This window comes from Perna viridis, chromosome 2 (assembly GCF_037379345.1).
Source record: "Perna viridis isolate PV_CMFRI_1.1 ecotype Kerala chromosome 2, ASM3737934v1, whole genome shotgun sequence".
NCBI classification, from domain to species: domain Eukaryota; kingdom Metazoa; phylum Mollusca; class Bivalvia; order Mytilida; family Mytilidae; genus Perna; species Perna viridis.
The window spans coordinates 3,172,627-3,199,838 of NC_142446.1; the positions used below are offsets into that span (position 1 = coordinate 3,172,627).

Sequence of the window (27,212 nt, forward strand, 5' to 3'; positions counted from 1 at the left end):
CAATTTTGGAAGAATTTGCTTTAGTCTTTGTGCTAGAATATATGACAAGAGCTTCAAGTCCACATTTAAAAGTGAAATCGGTCGATAATTATTGATTGATAAAGGTTCACCTTTTATTTAACAATGTTAATACACCTGTTCGTTGTGAGAATGAAAGGTGATCATTTTCGAATCCATTATTAAATATTTCGACAACAATATGCTTCAATCTATTCCAGTATTTTCTTTAGAATTCAACCATAAGTCCGTCTAGTCTGATGCGCGGTTAAGTTTCATTTTAAACATTGCATCTGTACATTCCAGGCGTCGGTTACATTCTTTTGATTACCGCTATAACCTTGGTTCCCTTGATTACTCTTTCACAAAAAGTCGTAGGAATATTCTTGTGAACTATGGGATAGATGTTCTGCAGAATGTGCAAATAAATTAGATAAAATACAAAATGAAACTGCCAGAATTGTAAACGATCTTCCAAGATATGCTAGTATTGAATCTTTATACTTTGAAACTGGTTGGGAGACATTAGCAGATCGTCGACGAAGACGTAAACTCTGCCTATTCCATAGAGTACTCAATACTAAGGTACCAGCATATCTAAAAGACACCTGTTAACACCTATTGTAGGCACAACCAATGGATATAATTTGAGAAATGAGGCTAGTTATGTTTATCCTCAAACCCGTATTGAAACTTTTTCGAAGTCATTCTTTCCATCTGCTATACGATTGTGGAATAGTTTAGATCTACGATTAAGACAGGTACCAACCTTAGATAATTTCAAACAACTACTGAGAAATCAGAATCCCGTGTTCAAACCACCCTCATATTATGATGGAACACGAAATCTAAATATGTTGTATACAAGACTACGTTACATGCACCAGTGGCTAGCCTATTGAGAATAGTATCCATTTCTTTCTAGAATGTCATTTGTGTATAGAACAACGTAGATTATACATAGACAATCTTTCGGATACTGGTGAAGATCGAATAACTATGATTTTAGTTGGTAGCGCAATACTTGATAACTCCAGCAGTGCTGACAACTTCAAAACAATACAACATTTTATTCAGCACTCGGGTCGATTCTGTTTAGACTGATCTAAATACCTTTGGAATTTTTTCTTCTATTTCTTATTCATTAGCGTTTTACACCAAATTGTGACTATTTTACCCTTTTGTGATTTGGACCTACTGTTGTAAAAGGTTAAATTATAAATGTCTGTACACTACACCTGTTATTTGTTCAACAATTTATTGCGTGTTACATGTATATTCCATGTATGGATAAGACCATGTAGGTTGAAATAACTCGTGTCCAATCCAAATTTGTTTATTTGCATATAAATATGTTTAAACTAAACTACTCTGTATTGGAGTTGACTTCATGGCACCTGTGACGATTCGTAATGCCTGGTTCTGAACATTGTTCAAGATCTGTAGGTGAGTTTTTGCTGCCGTCATTCATGAGCTAGATCCATATTCGAGATATGGGCGAACATTCTCCTGGTAAACTAATTTCAATATTTTTTTTTCATTTGCACCCAAATTTGTTCCTGCCAATCTCCTCATGATGCTTAGATTCCTTCTTGCATTTGCTTCCGCTGATGTTATATATGCTGTTTCCATGTCATTCTTTTGTCAAATGTTACACCATAATATTTTTGTTGGTCTTCAATTTCAAATGGTGTGCTGCCCATTTTAAGCTGTGCAGGCTTGTTTTTTCTGTGAGAGTGTGAATGAATTCCCAGTTGTTATTTCTCTGTTGATTGTAACACACCATTGCCCAGCCCATATTCACTACCGTGTCTAAAGCAGTTTGTATTCTGTATTTTGAAGTAGTCATATATTCCTCTGTGCACCAGAGAACAATATCGTCTGCGTAAAGGGTTGCATGTACACCTTGAAGGTTGAAGGGCGGTACTCCGACGTACCACTGAAATTCAACTTTATTTATGGCATATCGTTCTGACTCAAACCCGACATATCATTATCCAAATAAAAATGAGGAGGATTGCTGGGTCAGAGAAAATTCGGACTAGCATATTGAAAAGAGTAGTAGTTGAGATCATCTTTCAACAAAAACAAAAACGTTTGACCCCTCTTCCTCCGAGTAGAGTTAATCTTCCCCCGAATCTCTCACATAAAATTCGGATTTCGTATTTTTTTCCAAACTCTCTAATGGCTATCTGCAATCTTTCATAAGTGGGGAAACGACTGCCAACTCGGATGTCGGCCATCATATCTGTACAGCGTCCGAACTTCGATATTACTTAATTATTATAGAAGACATGCGAAAATATTGGACAAAGTTATTTTTTTGTTGCTGTGGACGGACAATTAATTTCAACACTTGAAACTCATAGGTGTCTAGACCAGGTATTGTCTTCCGTCTCAAGTTCATGCATAAGTCAAGACAAATTTGTGGTTAGTTTCAAGGGCCGTATTTAGATGGAAAGTATTTATAGCCAAAGCGAGAGACAAGGTAAGTTACCAGTTTCAAAAGCAAAGACATGGGTAGTTTCCGGGGCCATAACCAAAACAAGGTTAGTTTCCGGGGCCTTAGTCAGAGACATGGTTAGTTTCCGGGGACTTAGTTAGAGACATGGTCAGTGTACAGTGCTATAAGCAGAGGCATGGTCAGTATCCAGTGCCATAGTCAAAGTCATGATTAGTTTCCGGGCCATAGTCAAAGACATGGTTAGTTACCAGTGCCATAGTTAAAGACATTGTTAGGTTGCACTTTATACAAATGGAATAGAGGTGCACTGTTTCGTACACAAATCTGACCCGGTCTAATTTTGTAAAACTTAAAGATAAAAGGTGAAACTTGGTGGAAATATTGATTGTGGGTAGTAGAGCATTCGTACATAAATAGATGCAATACTTGTGAAGGTAAAGAGGCGCTAATTGCATGCTTTAAGCTGTTCAAGGATTCCAAGGATTCAGGTCCTCACCGGATTGGGTTCTCTCTCCTGCACCAACTGGCTGTTTTTTATAAAGCAAAATTTCGCACGAACTTTAAGAATTAAAATCATGAAGAAATGAGCAGAAAAAGATACACTTTTTATTGTTTTTTTACAATAATACCATGCCCGCTGGCTGTTGTAAAGTGCCTGATATTTTAGACAGTTAATTTTGGGAAAGCACCCAAAATTTGTTATGAAAACTGATCTTTTTTTCATGGATCTTCATAATGTAAGGTTTTGAAAAATATATACTTTTTACAGGAAAAAAATTTGGATTTCCTTGTCTAAGTGTCTCAATTTAGCTTAATTTCCACAAATTGTCATAAAGTTATCTGCAGTGACCTATTTATATAGTGGAACCTTATGACAGGTTGCATGCACCCTATTATTTAGAACATAATATCATTTTTACCATAGAAACCAGTTTGTTACAGTAAAATGTCAAAAATTATAATTTGTTGTAATATGCTGCTTTAATCAGTGTAAGGAAGTCTTTAGCATTCAAATATGGTGCTTTAATCAGAGTGAGGAGGTCCTTAGCAACCAAATATGCTGCTTCAATCAGTGTGAGGAGGTCCTTAGCATTCAAATATGGTGCTTTAATCAGAGTGAGGAGGTCCTTAGCATTCAAATATGGTGCTTTAATCAGAGTGAGGAGGTCCTTAGCAACCAAATATGCTGCTTCAATCAGTGTGAGGAGGTCCTTAGCAACCAAATATGCTGCTTTAATCAGTGTGAGGAAGTCCTTAGCAACCAAATATGCTATTTTTTTATCATGTAAAATGCGACGTCATGAAAGTTCCTTTAGTGTGAACCGGTATTTTAGTTGCACATGTAGTGTCAAATTTAAAAAAAACAACATCAATTCATTTTTACTTTGGTTAAATACCAGTGTCATAGTCAGAGACGTGGTTACTGTCCAGTGTCATAATCAGAAACATGGTTACTGTCCAGTGTCATAATCAGAAACATGGTTAGATACCAATGTCATAGTCAGAAACATGGTTAGATACCAATGTCATAATCAGAGAGATGGGTAGATCAGTGACATGGTCAGTTTCCAGTGTCATAGTCAAGTACATGGTTAGATACCAATGTAATCGTCAGAGACATGGTTAGATACCGGTGTCATAGTCAGAAAGATGGTTAGATACCGGTGTAATCGTCAGAGACATGGTTAGATACCGGTGTCATAGTCAAGTCAGAGAGATGGTTAGATACCGGTGTAATCGTCAGAGAAATGGTTAGATACCGGTGTCATAGTCAGAGAGATGGTTAGATACCGGTGTCATCGTCAGAGACAAGGCTAGATACCAGTGTAATCGTCAGAGACATGGTAGGTGCCCAGAGTCATCGTCAGAGACATGTTTAGTATCCAGTGTCATCGTCAGAGACATGGTTAGTGTCCGGTGTCATTGTCAGAGGTATGGTTAGTGTCCAGTGCCATTGTCAGAGACATGGTTAGCTACAGTTTCATGGTCAGAGACATGGTTAGATACCGGTGTCATCGTCAGAGACATGGTTAGATACCGGTGTCATAGTCAGAGACATGGTTAGTGTCCAGTGTCATTGTCAGAGACATGGTTAGATACCAGTGTCATAGTCAGGGACATGGTTAGTGTCCAGTGTCATTGTCAGAGACATGGTTAGATACCAGTGTCATTGTCAGAGACGGTTAGATACCAGTGTCATAGTCAGAGACATGGTTAAATACCGGTGTCATCGTCAGAGACATGGTTAGTGTCCGGTGTCATAGCGAGGGACATTGTTTGTTATCATCATACTATCTTGGTCAATAGTTAGAGGCATGTTTATTTCCAACCCCATTTTCCGGGCTTGAAAGGTTGGTATTGATTTACGGGGTGATAGTCCAACTGTTTAGGAATCAGGGACAAAGAAGGACTAGGACCTAGAATTTTATAAAATTAGCTATAGCTCAAGTATAAGAGTGGATTTCAATGATCTTGTACCACGATGATTTATTTCACAAGGATCAAACTGGGATTTGAACCGTTAAGAAAGTATGGACTTAAAAAGGTCAAAAACAAACATACTAGTGTCGTAGTCGGAGATATGTTAGATACCAGTGTCGTGATCAGAGGCATGGTCAGTGTCTAGTGTCATACCCGAGACATGGTTAGATTACGGTGTATATCATAAATGCAACGCCAAAAACGAAAAAAAATTGCTTCTTAAACTGAGTAGGTATGTTGGATGCATCGTTATCTTAAATATAAATGCCAAAAAGTGTGATTTCTACACTGCCGGTATGTTATGGTTCAGCATTTTATTTCATACTGAAACCTGTTTTCTAGGGCTAGAGGTAAATTTTTAATATTCTTGGAAACTTTTGACTTCATGATGTAAATAAAAATAAATTATCTACCGAATGATACGAATTTATATAACTTGAAGAGTCGATTTTTATGGAGAATTCGAAAATTCAATTTTTAGCCATTTTTGATCAATTTTGACTGTGGAAATTGCCACAGATCATTAAAAAAATCCCACTAGTATGAACTGTGATAGTACTAAACGGAAAATACCATTTTTACTGAAGTATCAATTCTCTAGGGGTTTCGGCATTAAATAATTTTTCGTTGGGGTAGTGGTCACAGACCGTGCACCACTTTTATAACCAACCGTTGATAATGGCCTTATAGTCTTACATGTCGTGGGCTGAGAATACCCTCCGTGCACCCCAACTCATCAACCGAAATATGTACCTTCATACCCCCCATTTACGAATTTTTTTGTCGCCAGCAAATAAACTGAAGCATTTTTAAAATTTTTTGACTACTTTTTATACCTCGTTGTGGCAAAATTCTATTTTTTACGTTTTTTGATTATTCGAACTTCTTTCTACAAAACGAAATAAACTGACATATGTAGGTATCAACATGTAGCCCAATGTCTTAGCTTAACAATGGTACCAAGACAGTTGCGGTAAAACCTAGGATTTGCGTAAAATGAAAATAATGTACCCCTACGCCACCGAAAAATCGCTTAAATTGACATATTTTTCCATGTCAAAACCCCCTAGAGCTTTTATGCTTCAGTAAAAATAGCTTACTTGGTATTTTCTGTTTACTAGTATTATCACAATTAATACTCCTGGAGTTCTTTTGATGAATTTTGGCGATTTTCGTAGTCCAAATTTATCCAAAAATTATGAATGCCTAAAATGTGAGTGCTGTGGTGTCAGTATGCTGGGAATAAGAATTCTGTTTGATACTGAGACCAGTTTTCAAGGGGTAGAGGTAGTATTTTTAACATTTTTTTAAATTTCTTACTTGAAAATTTGTTTTTTCGTGGTTTATTTATGTAAAATATTGAATTATCTATCGAATGATACCAAATTTGAGATGTTTCAGTTGAGCAACAATTTGAAGAGTCGAATTTATGTGAATTTTCACGGAAAAGTCGATAATCCCATTTTTTGCATTTTTGATAAATTCTGACTACGAAAATCGCCAAAATTCGTCAAAAGAACCCAATAAGTATTAATTATGATAAAACTAAACAGAAAATACCAAAGCCATTTTTCATCATACCTAAATGTGTTTACTTTGTTCACACATGCTGTACCAGGAAGGCTTAGACTCTCAGACAATTGAGTCAAAAAATCTTGACTTTTTGATCCAGTGGTGTACACATATAGGCTTATACTGAAAAAGAACCGAGAATATTCTTTGGCGACAAATTGATTCGGTAATGGGAGGTATAAAGTTTACTAAAAATCACCATGAAGTTGATGAGTGGGGGGTGCACGGTAGACACTCCCAGCCATGATCTATAGTCTTACATATTACAGACCGTGCATCAATTATATAACCAACCGTCGATAATGTACTTATAGTCTTACATGTCACAGCCCGTGCACCACTTATATAACCAACAGTCAATAATAGCCTTGTAGTCTTGCATGCCACAGACCGAACTGGCCTCCATTACAAATGGCACGATAATTTCATTCATCTCACAGACTGGTTAACTGGTGGTCGTCAGTGATAGCAACCATCTTGACAGACCATGTACAACTATCCATCCGTGCACGGTACCCAAATATTTCCACCCGTTATCCAGATATTACCACGTTTTAACAAGTTTCAATGTTTACCAGTTTCTCTTATTTTACAGCATTACATGCAACTACCAGAAAATATTATCTACATTGAACATACGCTTCAATGGAATGTTCTTCAGTTCACTGTGAAGTGAGAGGTCACAACAGGTCATTCTGCTTCATTTATTCGTCGTTTTAACCATTAACCTTTAAAAAAAATAAGTTGCCATTGATAATTTCACAGATGTGTAGTTAAACTTGGACAACGATTGGTCCAAATATTAGTGACATTGCATGCAGTTGTATAAGGTTAAGTCAGTGGACAGCGCGGTGACCTGCCATCGACCTCACCTTCAATGTTAATGGCTAGCTCAATCCAGTTCAATACACTTGAAAATCTTGTCTTGGCTTTAACAAGGTAAGAACTTGGGTTTTATTTTTTGCTTACATGCATATTTTTTTTTATTTCTATTGCCGTGACTGTTACATATGACCCATCTATCATTGTTTATACTAACTTTATTTTATCCCATCCTTGTTTATACTAACTTTATTTTATCCTATTTAATTTTAATCTTATATTTATATCCTTGTCTGGTTGTAACATAGAATTGTGGTCTTAATTTTGAAATTTGAATAATTTATATGTATTTTGTTTATGAATTTATTAAATTACGGGAAAAATATAAACGACGAAGTTTGTGCGTGGAATACCGGTGTCATGTATCCAAAATGTTGTAATTCGTACCAAGCCATACAATTCAGTGATGGTACGGTCAATTTGTTCGTGTTGAACAGCCCGGTAGTGTTCATGTATGTCTGTTATCAATGATTCACGTCCGCTCATATCAAGGCTTTGCGTGCTTTTTAGGGTGAAAAAAAGGGGGGGTTACTGGGAGACTCCGAAATTAAGCAAGCACCTCTTGCTTATGCACGATAATGAAATAAATACACAACTTTACCATTTCAGTTTCTGTACCTAATCCAACCAATATTAACTAGGTCTTAAATGGGGGCTCGATTGTACCGTGGATAGTTACATTACATTAGGTTCTCTCTGGATCATAACATTCCACAACTATTGAATAATTTTCAGTGCTTTGATTTGCTTTTGACGATACGTTTTTATGAAACAGCTAAATGTGTTCCCTGTTGTACTCAGAACATAAATGTATCTCCTGTTGTACTCAGAATATAAATGTATCCCCTGTTGTACTCAGAATATAAATGTATCCCTTGTACTCAGGATATAAATGTATCCCTGTTGTACTCAAATATATCCCTTGTTGTACTCAGAATATTAATATATCCCTTGTTGTACTCAGGATATAAATGTATCCCTTGTTGTACTCGGGATATAAATATATTCCTTGTTTTACTCGGGATATAAATATATTCCTTATTTTACTCGGGATATAGTATAACTCTATTTGCTGTTGTTTTTTGTATATTGGACAGTTTTTAGGCAGTAAGATCAAGACGCATATAAAATTAAGCATGTTATAAAGTGTCAAAACACCAATATTACTTTAATCATTATGTAGTTTTAAATGACTTATATGCTGGCTTAAAATTAGTAAAGGAAGTTTGATATTTTGTATAAAAATACGTTGAAAACCTGATTTTTCTACATTCTGTTGAAAACTTTCTGAGCAAATCCAGTGATGCAGAGATCAAATAATTGTCTTTTCAAGTAGAGAAATCATTCTTGGGTGGATTATATTGTCAGATCGGAGGGGTTTTGACATGCTTGTTTCTGATTTTTCCCATTTTGCTCGATTCTTACAAAAACTTATACTTAACCATTAGCTAACCATGGACATTTTGTTTATTGAAACTAGTTTACAGCTATGCACAATATTTAATTATCATTAAATATCCATGATACTTAACATTTTCAGCGAAAATAATAATATGCATAATGCTCGCATACATAAAAGGTATTGAGACGTTGGTGTATTGAGACGTTGGTGTACTTAGGTTGTTACAATATTTATTAGCTGATTGATCGATATGAAGTGACCTACATAAGATGTCCTTCCTCTTTTACTAGACGGTGTCTTGCCAGAAGCAGGAACTACTGGCAGTTCGTGCTGTTAGTTTCAATGTGTGCTTCATAGTTCTGTGGTGTTGCGTTATGTGACTTGCCTTTAGTCTTCTGTCTTTTTAAGTCGCTAATACTGTTAGCGACTTCCTGCACTCATAATTTCAGTACTTAATATTCGCATATGATTTGCATAAATATATAGGTATACGCCACGTAATGCTGCAGATCTTCGCCTTGTTTACCGCCATAGTTTCATAGTTCTAGCTTCATACGAGATAAAAACGTACCTCTTAAATATCACAAACGTGTGTTCTACGTGTGTTTCTTGCTCGTATGCGAACGGGAAGTTTATATGAAATGATCGGTTAGCATTCAATATTACCCAGTTTCCGATGCAGGCAATACACAATAGCGCGGCCCCGATATCTATGAATATTCATTGCCAGTTGTTTAATCTGGTTCCTACTCTCGTTCCCTGGTTAATATCATAAATATATAATTATAAGCTACCCAAAGATATCGCTACAACGCACCTCTATTAAAAAATATCATACACATGTCTCTGTATGTTGTTTTGCATGTATGAGAACGGGAAGTTTACATTAAAAGATGAAATGGTCGGTTAGCATTGAATTTATGTTATGTTACCCAGTTTCCGATTTTATCACTGGGGCTCGTAACAGTTGACTTTATATAGGTCATATATATAATCAGTACCCCGATATCTATATATAGCCATTGCCTGTTGTTTAATTTGGTTCCGAGTAATTGAAAACATTCGGGTCATCACGGTTACGAAAGAGTGCGCAACCAAGTTTTTATCGGAAGTCACCCGGTTTTTGAGCATACTGCATTCATGCCATTTCGGATGTTGAAAGTAAGCCAAAATCAGTGACCGAGAATATTTGACTTCTGTCTTAAATTTGTTTCCCGTCTGTCCACTGACTTTTCCTCGTTGAGTAATTTATTGCTTCCCTGAACTGCCAAGACAGGGTACATTCAAAAGGATATTGAATAAAGGCGGTATTTATTTTAGGGAATAGTGAATGTGAATTAATTTAATCGTTTAGGAATTGAAGGCAAAAAGGGCTTAAACATGCGACATTTTTTTACTGGTTTGTGGACAATTCACGGAATAAAGTGAATGAATCTCTATACAATTGTGCTACAAGATTTCTTACCACAAAAGGAAGATTTTGCTTGATTCGGTGGGTTTTGGTCCTGAAAGTATAGGAGGAAAAACAAGCCGTTAATAAAAAAAATATATAACTTTATTATTAATGTATATAACTTTATTATTAATGTATTGATATATATATATGATTGTACGAGAAGGTTCCATATACTACAAAAGTGAGACTTTTCTTGGGTTCTTGTGACCTTAATCATAGCAAAATAAAGACATGTAAAGGAGCCAAAAAAAAAAGGTTTCCTGTTTTTTTTGGAAAATCTATGAAATTGTGTGGATAGGTTCCATACCACAAGAGGCAGGTGTTATTATACTATAATATAATATATCTAAACGCATTGCAACTAACCCCTAACCTAAAGTAAAACGTCGCACTGGAGTCGAAATTATTTACCCGATTGGTGCCAAAGAAGACGTGAGTTGCTTTTGGTAGTTATGACTTCAACCGTATAGATATTAGGGCCAAAAAGGGACCAGATCATGATATTTGGAGAATAAATTGATTATAATGAATAGATCTTTATTATATTATATTATATTATATTATATTATATTATATTATATTATATTATATTATATTATTACGCGCCATAAATGGGCTAAGCACAAGTATTTACATGATATCCGTACTCTAACTTGACTAAAAGTAAATTTTACCACAAAGTGTCATACCTCCAGAGGGAGGAGAACTGGGATTGATTTTGGGGGTTGTAACTTGAACTATTTGTAAATAAAAAGCCAAAAAGGAATCTTTGAATCTGGTAAAATTCTTATATTGCGTCAAATGTTAAATCGGGATCTTTTTTGGGGCTGCATCGCGCTAGAATGGTGTTTCAATACTTGCCCCAACTGTTGTGAGGTCGCCCTCTACGGTCGTATCAAGCAGTGCTCAGTAAAGCATTTAATTATTATGATTTATTTGTTTTTAAGTGTACATTCTTGCAAATAAAAATTTCGTTATCTTTGCGCATTGTGAATTGCGCAATGGAATTCTAAAGGATCATTTCATAATAGATGGGAAGCCTGACTATGGGCAATAATTAATTCTACCAACGAGTCCACAATGAAAATTGACTTAATTGAGAAAACTGTAGATTTTGTGATTCAGTATCTGGAGCGCGCTTTCAAATTCACACTATCTCTCCATGTTTTTTTTAAGATATAGTGAACATAAAGCAATTCACCCTTGTGTTTGTAGCTAATTAAGATTTCAGAAAAAAAATAACAGACGACGGACGACCAGTGATGGCATAAACTCACATGGAGCTTTGGACCAACAAGCGTTTTTTTCTAGTTATCAAACAATATCATTCAAGTAAAGGTGTATAAATGACTGTCTTTAAGTGAGTGCTTTGATTAATTTTTTGAGGGGAGATAACCCCTTTTGTCAACGAATAGAGATCAAGAGAGCCAAATGCAAGCATTTAAAAACTTAACTGTATGAATTAAGTACATGTGCAGGAATCTCTATAAAATAACGAGGTTCCATACAATCAAAGAAAGTCGGACTGAGTTTGGTTTTGGGATGATTATTGTATATCATTGAAGTAATCAGGTTCTGCCAGGGCCAAAAAAAATCTGAGTTACGAACACAAATCTGACTAGAAGTGTGTGGATTTCGTACCATAAAACGAATGTCTTGATTGATGAAAGGGGCTAAATATATACAGGCCTTACCTTTTAGGAGAAAAGAGCCTAAAGGGATTCAGAAATAATTATATAGCCATTTTCTCCAGCTTTGAGCAAAATATCTTGGGTAGCAACCATTTGATTTCCTTTTTTTATTGGGGGGGGGCTAGGAGCAAATTTTCTATCCAGCCTTTTTATTTTCAGGAAATTTAGGTCTTGTCTTATTTCCTTCAGTGTAAAGCGCAGATTTTTAAAAGAAAAATACATATCCTGCCTTTTTATTTAAAAATTTGATTCTAGCCCCCCCTTTCGTCCCATACAAATCAAATGGTTGTGTGTTTATATTTGTTCCTACTGTTCAGGGTTTGAACAGTATATTGTTCCCCCCCCCCCCCCCATCCTTGGTATATAAAACATAGTCGTTCATTTGATTACAAATAGATTTATAGTGAAAGGAAACATCAATAAATTTTAGATGTCAGTAGGGAAGTCAGTGTATTTGTGATTTTCTCACATCTTCACCAGGATTGAGGATAAACATTAACGTCAGAATGTGCGATTATACACCGAGGTCCCCTTCATTTCTTTCATCTTTTTAACCAGACAGATCAAATAAATTAAATGTCGAAGTTCTCAACAATATTCTCTCAAATTAACCAAGCCATTTACTATGTTTTAGAAGCAAGTACTATTTCATTGCCTTCTTTCTAATTTGAAGGCGAGACTCAGTATATTGATTATTGATATTTTAACGTCTAATATGACCCTAACGCGCATGGCAGGGTCATACGAGGATAAGTTCATCTGAGGTAAACAGTCGGGTTCATCTAGCGGCCAAGTTGCTATTTTTATAACGATATAAGCATGGGAGGTACATTGTACAGTTATGACCTGGCGTTGACCTGCAGGATTCAATGCTTTACACTGTTCCAAAGGCTTCAACCGGGCAAAATAATACATTAATCCCTTAACCTTTATACAAAACATTCAATAAATTAATAATTGTAAAGAAAATGGGATCGCATGCAACTTTACGTAAAGGTCGAAAGCTTGGTCAGAGCGAACCAGACTTGTACAGGGTCAGTGCTCTGGGTTAGGTAAATATTTCTAGTGGCATTATCATATAGACTGGTAAGGTAAGCACATACTTTCTTATTCTTTAACACAATTAGGAGTATAAAGCAGAATGTGTATTTTCCCACTTTTTTAAGTATTTTTTTTTTGTTACTTTTAAAATTAGGATGGTAAAATATTTCTTGCTCCTATTCTTATTTGCAATGATTTAAAATAATGAAGTTAAAAGGGGTTAAAACATCCCCATTTGACCAATAAAGGCATATATTATTATTATGTTCATGATATTTTTATTTTGCCTATTTTTTTCTTTTACAACTGAGATTAGAACTGTCTCATGTTTATAAATGCAACTATTCACTTTCTTATATTTTTATTACAATATATTTAAATATTATCCATCAAATATCACTTTGTAGTAAAAACATTCTCTATTTGTTTTCTCAGTTATTAAGCTAATTATATATTTATATATTTTCTTATTATTTTTAATATAATTTTTGACATTTTGATGTCATTGTGTTGGTTTGAATTTATTTGGTCACGTTTTCCAAAATGATTCATGTTTATATTGATAAACCTTTAACATATTTAAATCTTCACTAGTATAAAATAGAATAATATCGCCCATCTGACGTAGACACTTGGATGGACGTAACTTTTAAGACCATACTAGGTTGACATGTAACAATATAACCAGTCATATTAAATGTAAAATGAAACATTAAAACATAAACTACAAGAAATATATATTTAAGAGAGGTTGGTTTTTTTTCTCGTTCTTCAGTTTGTAAGGAGGTCAGTGTAATGAAAAAAATGTTAATGAGCGAACACATGTGTCGAGTACCTATATCATATAAGTAATATTTATGTGTTTCATTTTAACGGACATTCTAGTATGTTTTGTACTGTCTTGAAAATTAAAGGTCTGGCATTGTGTTTGCAAATATGGTAAAAATATCTTAAAAGTATTTTTAAGTAAAACACATCTTTTATCTCCAAATCAGGGACTAAAGGGAACACTCTGGCCCCTGAATGTTAGAACATAATTAAAGTATTCATATAGTAAAATCAGTCATTTTTCGGAAATGATTTACCATGAGGCTAAGATTTTTCTATGAAACGTCCATGAAAGTGAATACTGTTGGAGGAACTGTAAAGTTGTAGGCATTAATTGACAGTAATGAAGTCCATGTTTTTGAAGGACTTCTTTGAATAAGACATTTTGACACAATGAATGAGAATAACACACCTCCTAATATGATCTCGAATTATCTAATTATTAAAGTATTAAACTTCGACAAAATGATAACCTCGGCGATAAATCTCGAATTGCACAAGAAAAAATAAATAAAATTGTGTATATAAATGGTGGATCTTCTTAAAGCACATCCATAGTTCATTACTCGAGTCAAGAAAAGTAAGAACCCTCCCCTCCCGAAGAAGATTTTAGTCCTTTCTAAATGCTTAATTCCGTGTTCTTGATATCGGTGGCAGGTAAAAAAGGTAAAAAAATATCTAAAATCAAATCAAGGACGTATAAACATCATTTATATGTATTAACTGATGGATAACTGTCGGTTAATTAATCCACGTGAAAAAGGTAGTTAATCCGCAGATCAGTGCTTATTATAAAATGCACAAATATATGCACTCAATTCCCGACATTAACATCCGATACATAGATGACTAGTGGAACAATAATACTGTAAACTAGTTCATAAGTTTGGCCAACAGATGATCTGAAGACGTATGATATTTGTAAGGAGTGCATTATCTTACTAGCTAGTAATGAAACACTGTTTAGTAAAGCTAAAGGACGCTCAGGGTCGGATCCAGACACTTTGAAAAGGAGGGGTGCAAGCCGATGTTCCCAGAAAAAGGGGTGCTAGGACATTATTTGCCATTTTTTTGTCAATTTTACACATGACAATGACAAATTTTCCAATAAAAGGGGGTTGCCAACCCCTTGCACCCCTTTGGATCCATCACTGACGCTCCATCAAACAACATCACTAAATATGACGAGCAAAAATTACTTTTGCAAAAATACTAATATAAGTTCTTGTATTTAGTTCGGAATAATACGTGCTCATTTTGTGACAACGTTAATTTCGATATTAGTCAATACCAACTAAGGGTCTATTTATGAAGTGACAGAATAATGACGCACTCTTCTCGTGTATTAACTTCGTGTGCCTGGTGATGTCACTCAACAGTCGGGATAGCCACAGTTCTAGTTGATATCCTGACCCAGACGTCATCGCAATCCATGTCCCACAATAAAAGTACCAAGAAAATGTATTACAATAAAAAAGTGATTACATTAGTCACAAGCCATAACATTAAACAGTCTTATGTATCTCATGGAGGTACATCAAATAGTTACATACATATTAGGTATATCTACTATATAGTTATGACAAAGAGGGTAGAGGGTTCAACTTTATAATGCGAATAAATTTACAAAGATTATAGAGATCGGGATGATGTTTAACTATTCATCAATTCATTGAATTTAGAAGTAGTGGATCTTGCTCAGATACACATTCCTCTAATTTCTTAGGACCTCATAAAATTTGGCGGTTGTGTTACGGTATCAAGCTGTTTCCGTCGTCGTCAGTAGACATTCCATGCCCGGGCGATAAAATGAGTATAAATCATATGTATGAAACTGTACCACGAAGTGCCATGCCATATAAGGAAAGCTTGGAATAATTTAAGGGGTTTTATATTGGACCGATTAGGAAAAAGGGACAAAAAGGGACCGGAAGCTAGCATTTTCCTGATGTCCAGATACTAGCATGAGTCGAAATAAATGGAATTTTTTTTTTTCGAAAAATGTAATACTGTTCAAATTCGTTTTTTTCTTTGTAAATTATGTAGTTAAAAAAACTTGACAGGAGTTCCAATTTTGATAGATAAGCGTTTGCTTCACGTAACTGTATAATCAAGGAACATTTTCATTTTGAGTAACCCGTATACATTTGACAAACCACACTCGACCAAAACGGATTTCAGAACCAAATAATATTGTTAGGACATTTCTTCAGAGACAGATTACACAAAACTTTAGGAAGCATACCGGTTACCTTAAAATCAGTTTAGCGCAGTACTGTATAACCCAAAGCTCAGTACACAAAATCTAACAAGTATCTTTCCACTTCACCATAGACCATGAAGTTCTATTCGCGTGTTATAAAATTTTGCAGTACTATTCCCTGCATGCACAATTTCAAGCCCCCTACCTTCACATCCTTATAAGAGTATTGACTGAATAACCTTATCCAATAAACCAAGCTGTGATCTGTCGGATAAGTTGTGGGACCTGGTTTTCTTTTGTATACCTTACAAGGAAACGTTAACTTGTTTTGCATTGTACTTTTTTGTCTTTAAAAAAACCGCCTTGTCAAATGATAATACTTCCAGATATCTATAAACTCATTCATTTCAAATTAAATGAAAAATGGTAACAACGTTATTTACCTCTACATTTACCTTTGGTCTCCATATAACACAATACCTTTTATTAAAGAGTATACAACATATATTGATTAGATATATACAAGGTTCTTCTTGAGGCATATCATGGTATCCCGTTACCCTTACGTACGCACATACGCCGTTCATTTATACAACCTAAAATCCTTCCTTCAATTTCCTTGAAACTGTGGTTAATTGGCCAATTGTTTCAATCTATTGATGTGAGCTTCATTTCATTTATTATGAAATTCTTATTTGGAGTATAGTACTTTATTCATAATAAAAAGGGGGTTAAGGCTACAACTCATAAATGCATGTCAAATTGCATATACTTTAGGAAATAGTTTATTTTTATTGAAATCCGATTCTAATTTTACAAATTTAAGTCGAAGAGGGTCTTCAGTCTTACCACGGCACTTGTTACGACCGTAGTGGTAATGTGGATCCTGAAAATTTCGAAAAGTCTTCTGGAAACCCTAAATGCTATATTATTATGAGAACAATAGCATCAAGACCAATGATTTTTCAACCCTTTATACTACTTTCCCCTATAGTTCCGACTCAAAATATTATATATCGTAGTTACTCCAGAAAAGACAGTACACCTAGATACAGATATGTAGTGCTTGGTAGAGATTCCTTACACTTCGTAGAAAAAAACATCAAGTTTAAAACAAGTTTAAAAAGGCAGCAATGTGTACAGTTATTTGTAACCAGTTGAAAACTGCAGCTTTTGTTTCACTTGCACTGAACATGAAATAGGAATTGTTCCTGAAAGGTACGTACACCACTGAACATGGTATAGGGATTGTTCCTGAAAGGTACGTACACCACGGTACTTAGCTTGATTCTTACATTGGTCGTACTTATTTGATTATTCTTTAATTTTCAGATGTGATGGTGTATTGTCATCAATAGGCCTTAAATAACTGTGATAAAAATGCCACCTCCAAAAAAACCTAAAAATGGCCCAATAACGATGGAACAATTTTTAGGGAGAGATGACTTGAGTGATGAGGATAGTCCCCGAAATAGGAAGGAATCCTGTTCCGGTGAATCTGATATCAGCTTGTCAGTTCCGTCTAGGAGAGTTTCCGTGGCTAGTAGTGAGGATGCGGAAAATAGTCATTCGGATGACCGAACACCAGGACTAAAACTTCTCCGAGATCTTATATTAAAGAAACAAGAAGCCTCGAGAGAGAATGACCCAGAAGTAAGAGACAGTATTGTTGAGGATCAAGGTGAAACATCCTTAAATAATGAAGATCAGAAAGACGTGAACCGTAACTCGTCGACTGGGAGCCCAGTTCTTCTATCAGGGGAGGAGAAAATGTCTCTATCCCAATCGATCCAGGAGAGTATTAGTAAAAATGAGAAAATATTAAACAGTATCGTAGTTTCGACGTTAATGCCAACAGTAGCTAGGCCACAGGGTCTGCATTCTAGCTACTTGTCGCCGTATCTTTACTCTCGTTCAATGTCTGTCAGTCCTTACTTATCGCCAAATGAACCCAGAGATCTTAGCACGAAGTTACATACGAATACAAGTGAAAGTCTATACGGGCGTGATCCGTCGACTTATGGGATTGGGCAATACGGACAAGTTTCTCCGGAAAGGAAAGAATTTTTAGATTCCCGAAAAAATTTGGTTGGGATATTAACAGAGTCACGATATGGACAGAATTCAGTTGGTCTTAGGATCCCCTCGGCAATTCATGATAGAGATGCATTCTCTTTCTACTTAAATGGGTTTGATACTACGAGGTAAGAAATTAACTTGGAGTTATTTCTCTTTATACATATAAAAAGAAATAAACGCTATGTCTCTAATGTTATTTTGAATTGTACATGTAATATCAAAAAGTATTTAATGGAAATAAACTCGCTTATTTAATTTATACAGATGGCGGAGTTCACTTATCCACAATTGTACGGAGTACCAGCAAGGATAAACACGTCGGAAAATAATACATTACTCTTGAACTATATATTTACTAATTTCTAGAATAAGAAAAAGAAAAAAAATTAAAAGAACTAGGAAAGAAATTTGTTTTTGCGCCGGCACTTAAAGCGGCTTATAATGTAGTTATTATATGCCGTAGAAATACTTCGCAAGGAAAAAACTACATCGAGTACCTTCAAATTCATAAATTCTATAGAGAGTGAAGTAACTGAAGAACATCGTTAGTCAGCTGCTTTGTTGTGTACTAACACCGATCACATGACCGTTCTGACCAAAACATCACAAAAAACCGTTCATATCCTGAATTACTAAGTTTTTTTACCGTTACAAAATTTAGTACGTGAATTTGTTACGTTTCTCCATATACCACATTCTTTCTAGAAGCCTGAATCCTAATAGGACAAAGATTTTGTGTTTTTCACCCTTTTTCAATCACATTTCAGATATATTTCTTATTGTTATGAGTAATCGGTGTCAAAGTGGGCCACGCCCCAAAACTCTTTAATTTTTGGTCCGATTTTGATGTTTTTTTTACTAGATCTCATACCAGACAGGGATTTAAATTTTTCATTAAGAATCTATTAAAAAATCGAAATTGTACCAAAATAAAAGTTTGTTTTTTTGGGAGGGGAGTGGTCCAATACTTTGAAACGGTTAAAGATATGTCTATAAGTCGAAGTTCTGAAAAAAAAAACTCTTTTAACATAATTTCAAAAGGAGGAAGCTTAACCACTATTTCTATTTATTCCATTTACAACACCTTTTTTCCCAATTGAATTAGCCCCTCATTTTCAAAGGGCTGTGGCCAAAGACGTAAGGGTCCTTCGTTGTGTCCCTAGGAACAATGTGTAACTATTTAAAAAAAAAAAAAAAGATCCGATAAGTTTTAATGAATGCCAACGACGACGACGACGCATTTTTTGCGTTCTTAAAGTAGTAAACAAGTAAGATAAGTGTAATGCGACTTACAGTCATGTATAACCAAGCCCAAGCACTGAGAAAATGAAATAAAAAGAAATACAGTCATCACGTTCATTGGGACACAAAGGCATGAGTTCGAAGTGTACTCATTAGATTAGTTTCTTGATCTTCCGCTTGGAGGAAGTTTTGGTTAACTTTGGTCAAAACTTTCGTCAAATGTCCAAAATGCATGCGGCTCTTTGTACAGAATATTCAAGCAAGTTCTCAGTTTTCGCTCGAATTCTTTATTCAGTGTTTTTTTCCTGACCCTGTTCACACCGACTGCATATGAAAGACTGTCATGCTTCTTTTATTCCCCAAAATGATATGAATGTATGTTGTTGTATCGTCTGCAAAGGGTCCAGTTCGATGACGTGTACAAATGACCAGGTCATTTGATTAGAGCGATATGGGTCACTACACACTGACCAACGATTTGTGTAGAAATGGCCGGAGAAGTAGTACACAGGTGAATGACCAATCTATTGTACTGCTATAATTTACAAAATATTCTAGTTTAACATCAAATAATGGCGTGGATTGAAAAAGTCAGGTTTCAAGCGAAACAAAGTACTCTTTAAAACTTTTTTTAGAGTTTTCTCACATGGAAGAAGTCTTTTCTAGTTATTAAGACATGCTATGGCAGAAAAATTTAATTATCCTGAAGAGGATTATGATGATGCATTCACAGTTTTAAAAGGACTTTCAGACAATAATTTTGGGACAATTATTAGACTTTTAACAGACGGAGGAAGTGCTATGTCTGGGTATGTTATGTAATAGTGTTTAAATCTTGTCTCTGTATTTGCCTTCAGGAGTTCATATATCTGATTTGGTACACATGCATGTAAGGATACATGAACATGTTTTACTTAAAACATGTACATTTATACTAGCTACACGAGGGTGTGTACAATGTATGTAATGTAAAGTCCCTGGCTGTACTCACTAAAATTAATCAATAATCTGCCAGAAGACCCCCTGATTTGATGTACATTGTATTCTTTATTTAGGTTTTGATGTAGAGACTATTAACTAATGTATATTACTGCTAGATAAGTTCTGAAGATATATGTACTTGATGATAACTTGCCAGTGTTTTATGACTTGCATCTGTACATGAACATGTGCAATAGAATTAAATTGAAAATGTACATGTACATTTATACAATATACATTTAAATGATTTACAAGGTGTTCATACTGAGTTGGAAATAGTAGCCTGACTGCATGTCCACAGTGCTAGAAACTAATTTTTTGTCAACATAGACCCATCATAATTTTACATAGACATCACTGTACATTTTAAAGCGGCCTGAGCCAATTTCATCATAGACCTGCTTGATTTTACATAGACTCGGTTCGTAGATCTACTGCTAATTTCTTTCACTGAGTCCCAGACTTGATATTGGAGGGACTTGCTGAAATTTGTACATTAACATTGTAGCAACACTTAGTCTTTGTTAAATTTGGGACCAATACTGCTTTACTCTGCAGTTAATTTGCAGCACCTGGATATCTTCAAAAGATGTACAGGTACATTTGTACATTGTATGGTTGCATTTTCAAATGTATAGTTAGCTCTAACTTGGGTCTTAACTTTAGCAAAAAAAAAAATTGTTGAAAAATTGTGTGTTAAATCATGGAAAAAACACTTGCTTCATGATCATCAGCAGTAGTCCGGTCAAGTAATTTTTTTGGGGGCTCCTTACCTAAAACTCGGGATCCGCCACTGCACTTGCAGAGATCGTCCTACACAAATTTTAGTGCACCTGTATCAACTTACAATTTCGAAAAATTGGCATACGAGATGTACAGTGTCAATTCTGCCAAAGTGTTCCTGTTTCTAAGAGAATCTTATAATTCTTATTTATACAACTGCAATAAATTTGTGGTCCTGTAATGTTTAGGGGCCATTTTTGACTGTTCTCACCTTTCATGCCATGATTTTGGATAACAGTTTGTTGATCTTGATAAAATTTTATTACAAGATTTCATACTGAAAAATTGAAGTAATTTGATTTTGGGGTTTATTGTCCAAACCATTTACAAAAGAATTGGGCCAAAAACAAGCTTTCCAAAAAATTTAACAATATAATCAGGTGGGGTACCAGAGATTTTGGGAAAGGGAGGGGGTAGGATTCCAGGCTACATGTACAAATAGTATTATTTGCTCATTATCTTTAAGTGGTTTCTTTTGTCTAATTGCAAATTATAAAATTCCAGGATTTGAATTAGCAGGGGCCCATTTGCCAATGGCCCCTAAAATTTTGTGTGGCTACTAAAATTTCTACTGTTGTTGTAAAGAACTATACATATTGGCTACTAAAACCTGAAATTCTTCGTCTACTTTCATTCTGGTGAGAATCTTATTTTGTGTCAAACATAAAGGGTATTAACAAAATTACCGAACTGATAAACTTTAGACAACATTCAAAGGGAAAGTCTGTAACAAATGACAATAACAAGTTCAAAACTGGATTATCTGAAACTATTGCAATGGTCCTGTCCTTGGGTTAGACAAGGTTTTATAGCTTGCTAAACCTTTCACTATCATGATTACGGTTGGTTATTTCTAGTATACAAATGTATGACAGTATGAATATTTTATTAATAGTTTCACTTCATTTGATATGGAGCTTTTTATATCTTGCTTTATGGCATGGGTTTTGTCCATCGTTGAAGACTGTAGGGTGACCTGTAGAAGTTGTTTGTTGTTAGGTGGATGACTGTCTCATTGGAAATCATACCACATCTCTAATTTTTACATACACGTGTATACACTGTATGTAGCATAAAATTGCCATTAGTCAAAATCAGTAGTGAAAACAGTACAGAAAATGCATGTAAATGTACATGTATTTTTGTATCGACAATAAATAATAATCACAATCCTTATTCAGAGAATGTTGTGTCTGTCCCAACTCTTCAGGGTTTGACCTCAGCAGCCTTATCAAGCTATGCCCTGAGAAGCATTATATTTGCGAAATGTAGGAGAATCCCCATTCAGTTTTAAGCTCATTGACTTCTTTGAATTGAATATTTTAGTGTTAGGTAGTAAATATAATGAGAATAAATATGTCAAAGAGACAACAACACCAACAGGATGAAACATGTCAACTCAAGGCCACCCAATCTTCTTCAGTGAACAAAAAGGAAACCCTCACACCACAGGGTAGACTGCAGCTGGCCCACTTCTTATGATGTCATATTTTAGAGCTATTAAGACATGCAACATTTAGGTGCCAATTTACATATTCATGTATATACATTGTAGTCCTTTTTTTTCAGGTAAAACTTTTTGTAGAAGTTCTTTAACACATTGAATTTGGTTGGTTGATTGATAATATTTTTATGTTCTTTGACATATACATGTATATGTATGTTGTACATGTATGTTGTGTTTTAAGACAATGTTTGATTAATTATGTAGACCCCACTTTTTACAATTAGTATTCAGAAACATTGAGTGCTAGTTTGCAAAAATAACGGACGTATTAGCCTATTCCAGAGCAGTGGCCAATTTATTGAGTCTTTGAGGATTGAACCCACAACCTCTTGCAATTGAAGGAGAACACTGTACTAGAACTCCAAGGCAGTAATTGAACATCAAAGGGAGAACACTGTACTAGAACTCCAAGGCAGTTATTGAACATCAAAGGGAGCACACTGTACTAGATCTCCAAGGTGGTCATTGAACATCAAAGGGAGCACACTGTACTAGAACTCCAAGGCAGTTATTGAACATCAAAGGGAGCACACTGTACTAGAACTCCAAGGCAGTTATTGAACATCAAAGGGAGCACACTGTACTAGATCTCCAAGGCAGTTATTGAACATCAAAGGGAGAACACTGTACTAGAACTCCAAGGCAGTTATTGAACATCAAAGGGAGCACACTGTACTAGAACTCCAAGGCAGTTATTGAACATCAAAGGGAGCACACTGTACTAGATCTCCAAGGTTGTCATTGAACATTGAAGCCCATTGATTTGACATTACATTTGTAATACAAATGTTATTTCTTGCCCCAATTCTTAGTGATTTCCAAAAGATATGTCTCTGACATGACTAACAAATTGTGTATGCTTCAGTCTGGCAGAAGGTAACATTGTAACATGTCAGCAAGTTCCAAGAAGTCTGCTCATCCCTTTCCAGATTTCTTGAAATACATGTATTATCTGTGGTTATAATTTTAAGTTATAAGAACATTTTATTTGAATAAGAGAATGTACATGTACCTATATGTTTTGCACATACAAGTACATCTTCAAAGATATTTTCTGCTCAATACAAATACTTAAGAATATTATCTTCAATAGGCTGTCAACATTTACATGTACATGTATGAAATTGTACAAGTTAATACATTTAGTGTTCAGTGTATTTATTTGATCATTGTAGACTATATTAGATTATTTTAGTGTTTTTTTTGGTGTTTAATTTAAGATATGAAAAATACCAATAGAAGTTCACAATGATATGAAATAGGAATACAGTTTCCATAGTAATATTGATAAAGCTTTAGAAAATGTAAGGTCATTCAGTAGGCAGCTGTAATCAATCCCAAGGTCACCCTGACCTTTTTATTGCTGACCCATTCAACACATGCTATTTAACATTTGATCTCCTACTGTCATGTCTGCATTCAAATTGATATCATTAAATTTGTGTATATGAAACAGAATTTGTTATACAGATTGAGTTAAAAGAATATTTGAAGTCATAATCATAGATATATGCAACCATTGTATTGGAATATTATCACAGGCAGATGAAGAGATTATGCCTAAATTTTGAGAAAATTAACAAAATTTGTTGCTTCCAACCCTTAGACCCCCTCCTCAGTCCATGACTGATTAGATACATTTAAATAGTGTCATACAGTATAGTGTACTCAATGTAAACCATAGCAGCTACTTGTACTTGTATCATAATCTTCTTTAAAATCATACCTGGGTTATTGTTTTAGTTTTTGATCAACACTGCTGTCATTTTCATATTTTTTTGTTTCTGTTGGAATATGCCTTAACTTCGAATTACTTCTTCTTTTCCTGTATAATTTCATTTGATAATCACAAATAAAAGGCATTAAATACAAGAAATAGGTGTCTTTATATTTATTGTCTTGCAAGACAAAAAATTGACCTAGTTAAATTTGTATGCATGTAACTTCTGGTGACCTTAATCCACACATGTCCTGTAAGTGTGGCTTCTTAAAAAAAAATTTTTTTAAATTGCAAAGTGAAAGTGGTTAATCGATGGCTAGGAAGACCAATAGACTCAAGCCGTAATAGAAAAAAGTTCGAATATAATGCAAGGATCCTCTTGAAATTTACGTATTTTGATATAATGTTGCTCAAATATGGTCAGTAATTGTCATCATTTATTTGGAAACTAATCAAGAAATAGATCAAATGAAATGTGTATCCGTTATGGTTTTTTTTTTTTCTTTTAACAAGATTTAAGTATTTTTAACCCAGGTGAATGTCCTTTTGGCAATATTCAGAAGTAATGGCGAAAAATAATTAAATCAGAGCTATCGGTCTTCTTTGATTAAAAAAACGTTGTTTTCACATTATTCTCTACATTTGTAGGTACACTGTATTATCAACATTTATTGGGTCAATTGCATTACTTCAAACTTATTTCATTGAATGAGCAAAATTCAGTGGAATCAGAACTGAAGAAATTTGGCAGCTAATGCAGCTTTAATTATCTTTTTTGCCCAAGGGATATAGATGAAGATGATGATTTTATTTCCAAATTAAATCATGAGGCATGGTTCACAGTACAATCATGATTCATACAAAAAATAAATACACATACTGGTAACAATACATAAAATATAGGTCATTAAAGTTAGTAATGATGAAATGAACAGATTTGTTATGAAATAAGGATCTGCTTTCAGTGATGCTTTTTTTATAGTCCAGATAGGATCAACAGTGACACATTCTTAGCAGTGCTTTTCAATTTCAGAATTTTATGTGCTTTCCATGGGAAAGTTTGGAATAAATTAAAAGCTAATTCCTTGGAAACAAAAATCCATGTGCTGAACTTTCAAGTGCATGCAACTCTTTCCATGGGCTAAACTTCATTTTCTGAAGTTAACATTTACAACTTTGCCATCCTGATAACCCTTCGTTTATTCGGGTATTTTTTTCACATGTCAGGCTGCATCTCAAAGACAATTTATGATTATTGCTTAAAACTTTACACAATTTTTAGTTATATAAATCTTAAGATCTGTATACTTTTTAATGATGATTCAATATTTTATATTCAAGTTATTTAGTTTCTTTTGTAAAAAAGTTTTTTTTTTCACAAGACACATTGAATCTCAGAAACTATTTATGATTCTTGCTTAAAGACATACTTGTTATATAAATCTTGAGATCTGCATACTTTTTATGAAGATTCTTTATTTTATTTTTGAGTTAATGAATTTTTTATTGAGTTTTTTTTTTTTTTTAATAAAAAGGGGTGTTTTTTTTCACATTTCGTGCTGTGTGAGGGGAATTCAGGAGGTGCATTAATCCTTAAAAATATGTATGGGTCGTTGGGTTAAACACCTTCCCATACATTCATTGATGGATTTGCCCTTAGAAAGAACCAATATGGGGGATTTATTTCAGGAGAAACATTATACCATGAACACTGAAACATGTAACTAATTTTTGTTTCTCTATTTTATCAACTTTCTGTTTTCAGGAACTTTGAAATTTTGAAGTTATGTATTGACATGCAAAATTTTCATTACAAAAATCTTTGCTCCCTTAATCAAAATTATTGCTTCAATTTGGTTTCATAGGAAACATGTTAGCAATTTTTGTTGGTCTCTTACATAAACTTCTGTTTGAGTAGGAATAAGGAATGTGTCAGGATATTCTTAGCATGACATCCTGTACAACCCCATGTTATTCCAAAAACACTATGTTTTTTCACAAGACCACAGGCATATCATGCCTTTCTGGCACAGCTGTTTATTTTCTGAGTCACCAACTGTGAAAGCAGGGCTAGTACATGTAGCCACTCAACTTCATCCCTCTAATCTGTCAGGCTTTGGGGCACTACATGTACTTAGTGTGAAATGTAACTCTAAAAATTGAATTAATATTTTTCAAACTTTGCACAGTTTTCAATGTTATTACATAAGATGTGCACCTTATATAATTAAGAAATTTGATTTATTTTTTCCTGCAATATTAGCATTTTGAACTTCTTTTCAAGAGTAGGATGTATACATGTATGCTACATGTATCATTAGAAAGTACATCTCTTTAGATGCATCTCATAAAATTAAAAAATAAAAATGAAATACTTGTGTAAAACGATTGAAAGGTCTTCCCCATTGAAAGTTATCTTCCTGTAATATACACATTAAGACCCTTTGTTTGACATACTTTGTATAACAAGCTTACCTTCTACATCAACTTTCTTTTTGCAGGTGGTGACCTTTTCCAATGCAATTGTCAATGTTTTCATCATGTTATTTGTAATGTATACTTGATAACCTTTAACTTTTTATGCAACAACCCTATTCTCTAAGAACTTTAGCATTTCGCACTTATTAATCATATTTTCGTTCCTTAAAATGGAATTCATATTTGTGATGTACAGTCCTCGCCTTTAGCCACTAGTCTGAAGCCCAGGGCTTGTAAAAATTGATTTGGGCTAGTGAAATAATGTGTACTTTTCTTGTTTCGGGTTAGTTGAATCCTATACAGTCCTCTATTTTTCGGGATAGTTGTTGAGAATGTTGAAGGCAAGGACTGCTTGAGGTTACGACCTTTCATTTGATATGCGACAATCTGAACATATAAAACATT

General features: G+C 34.5%; 1 protein-coding gene across 2 annotated transcripts in view; it reads left to right on the forward strand.

Annotated features, from left to right (window-relative positions):
• Positions 1-17,375: 17,375 nt before the first annotated feature.
• The window catches only part of LOC148623313 (estrogen receptor-like), a 34,452-nt gene continuing 24,615 nt past the window's right edge, over positions 17,376-27,212 (forward strand). Inside the window, exon 1 of one of the 2 annotated variants that reach the window (XM_088565089.1) lies at positions 17,376-18,221. In XM_088565089.1, coding sequence (XP_088421215.1) covers positions 17,398-18,221 — 824 coding nt within the window. In that variant the 5' untranslated portion in view covers positions 17,376-17,397. Of the gene's footprint in view, positions 18,222-19,511; positions 20,148-27,212 lie in introns of those variants that run through there. The other variant, XM_088565090.1, reaches the window with a different exon arrangement.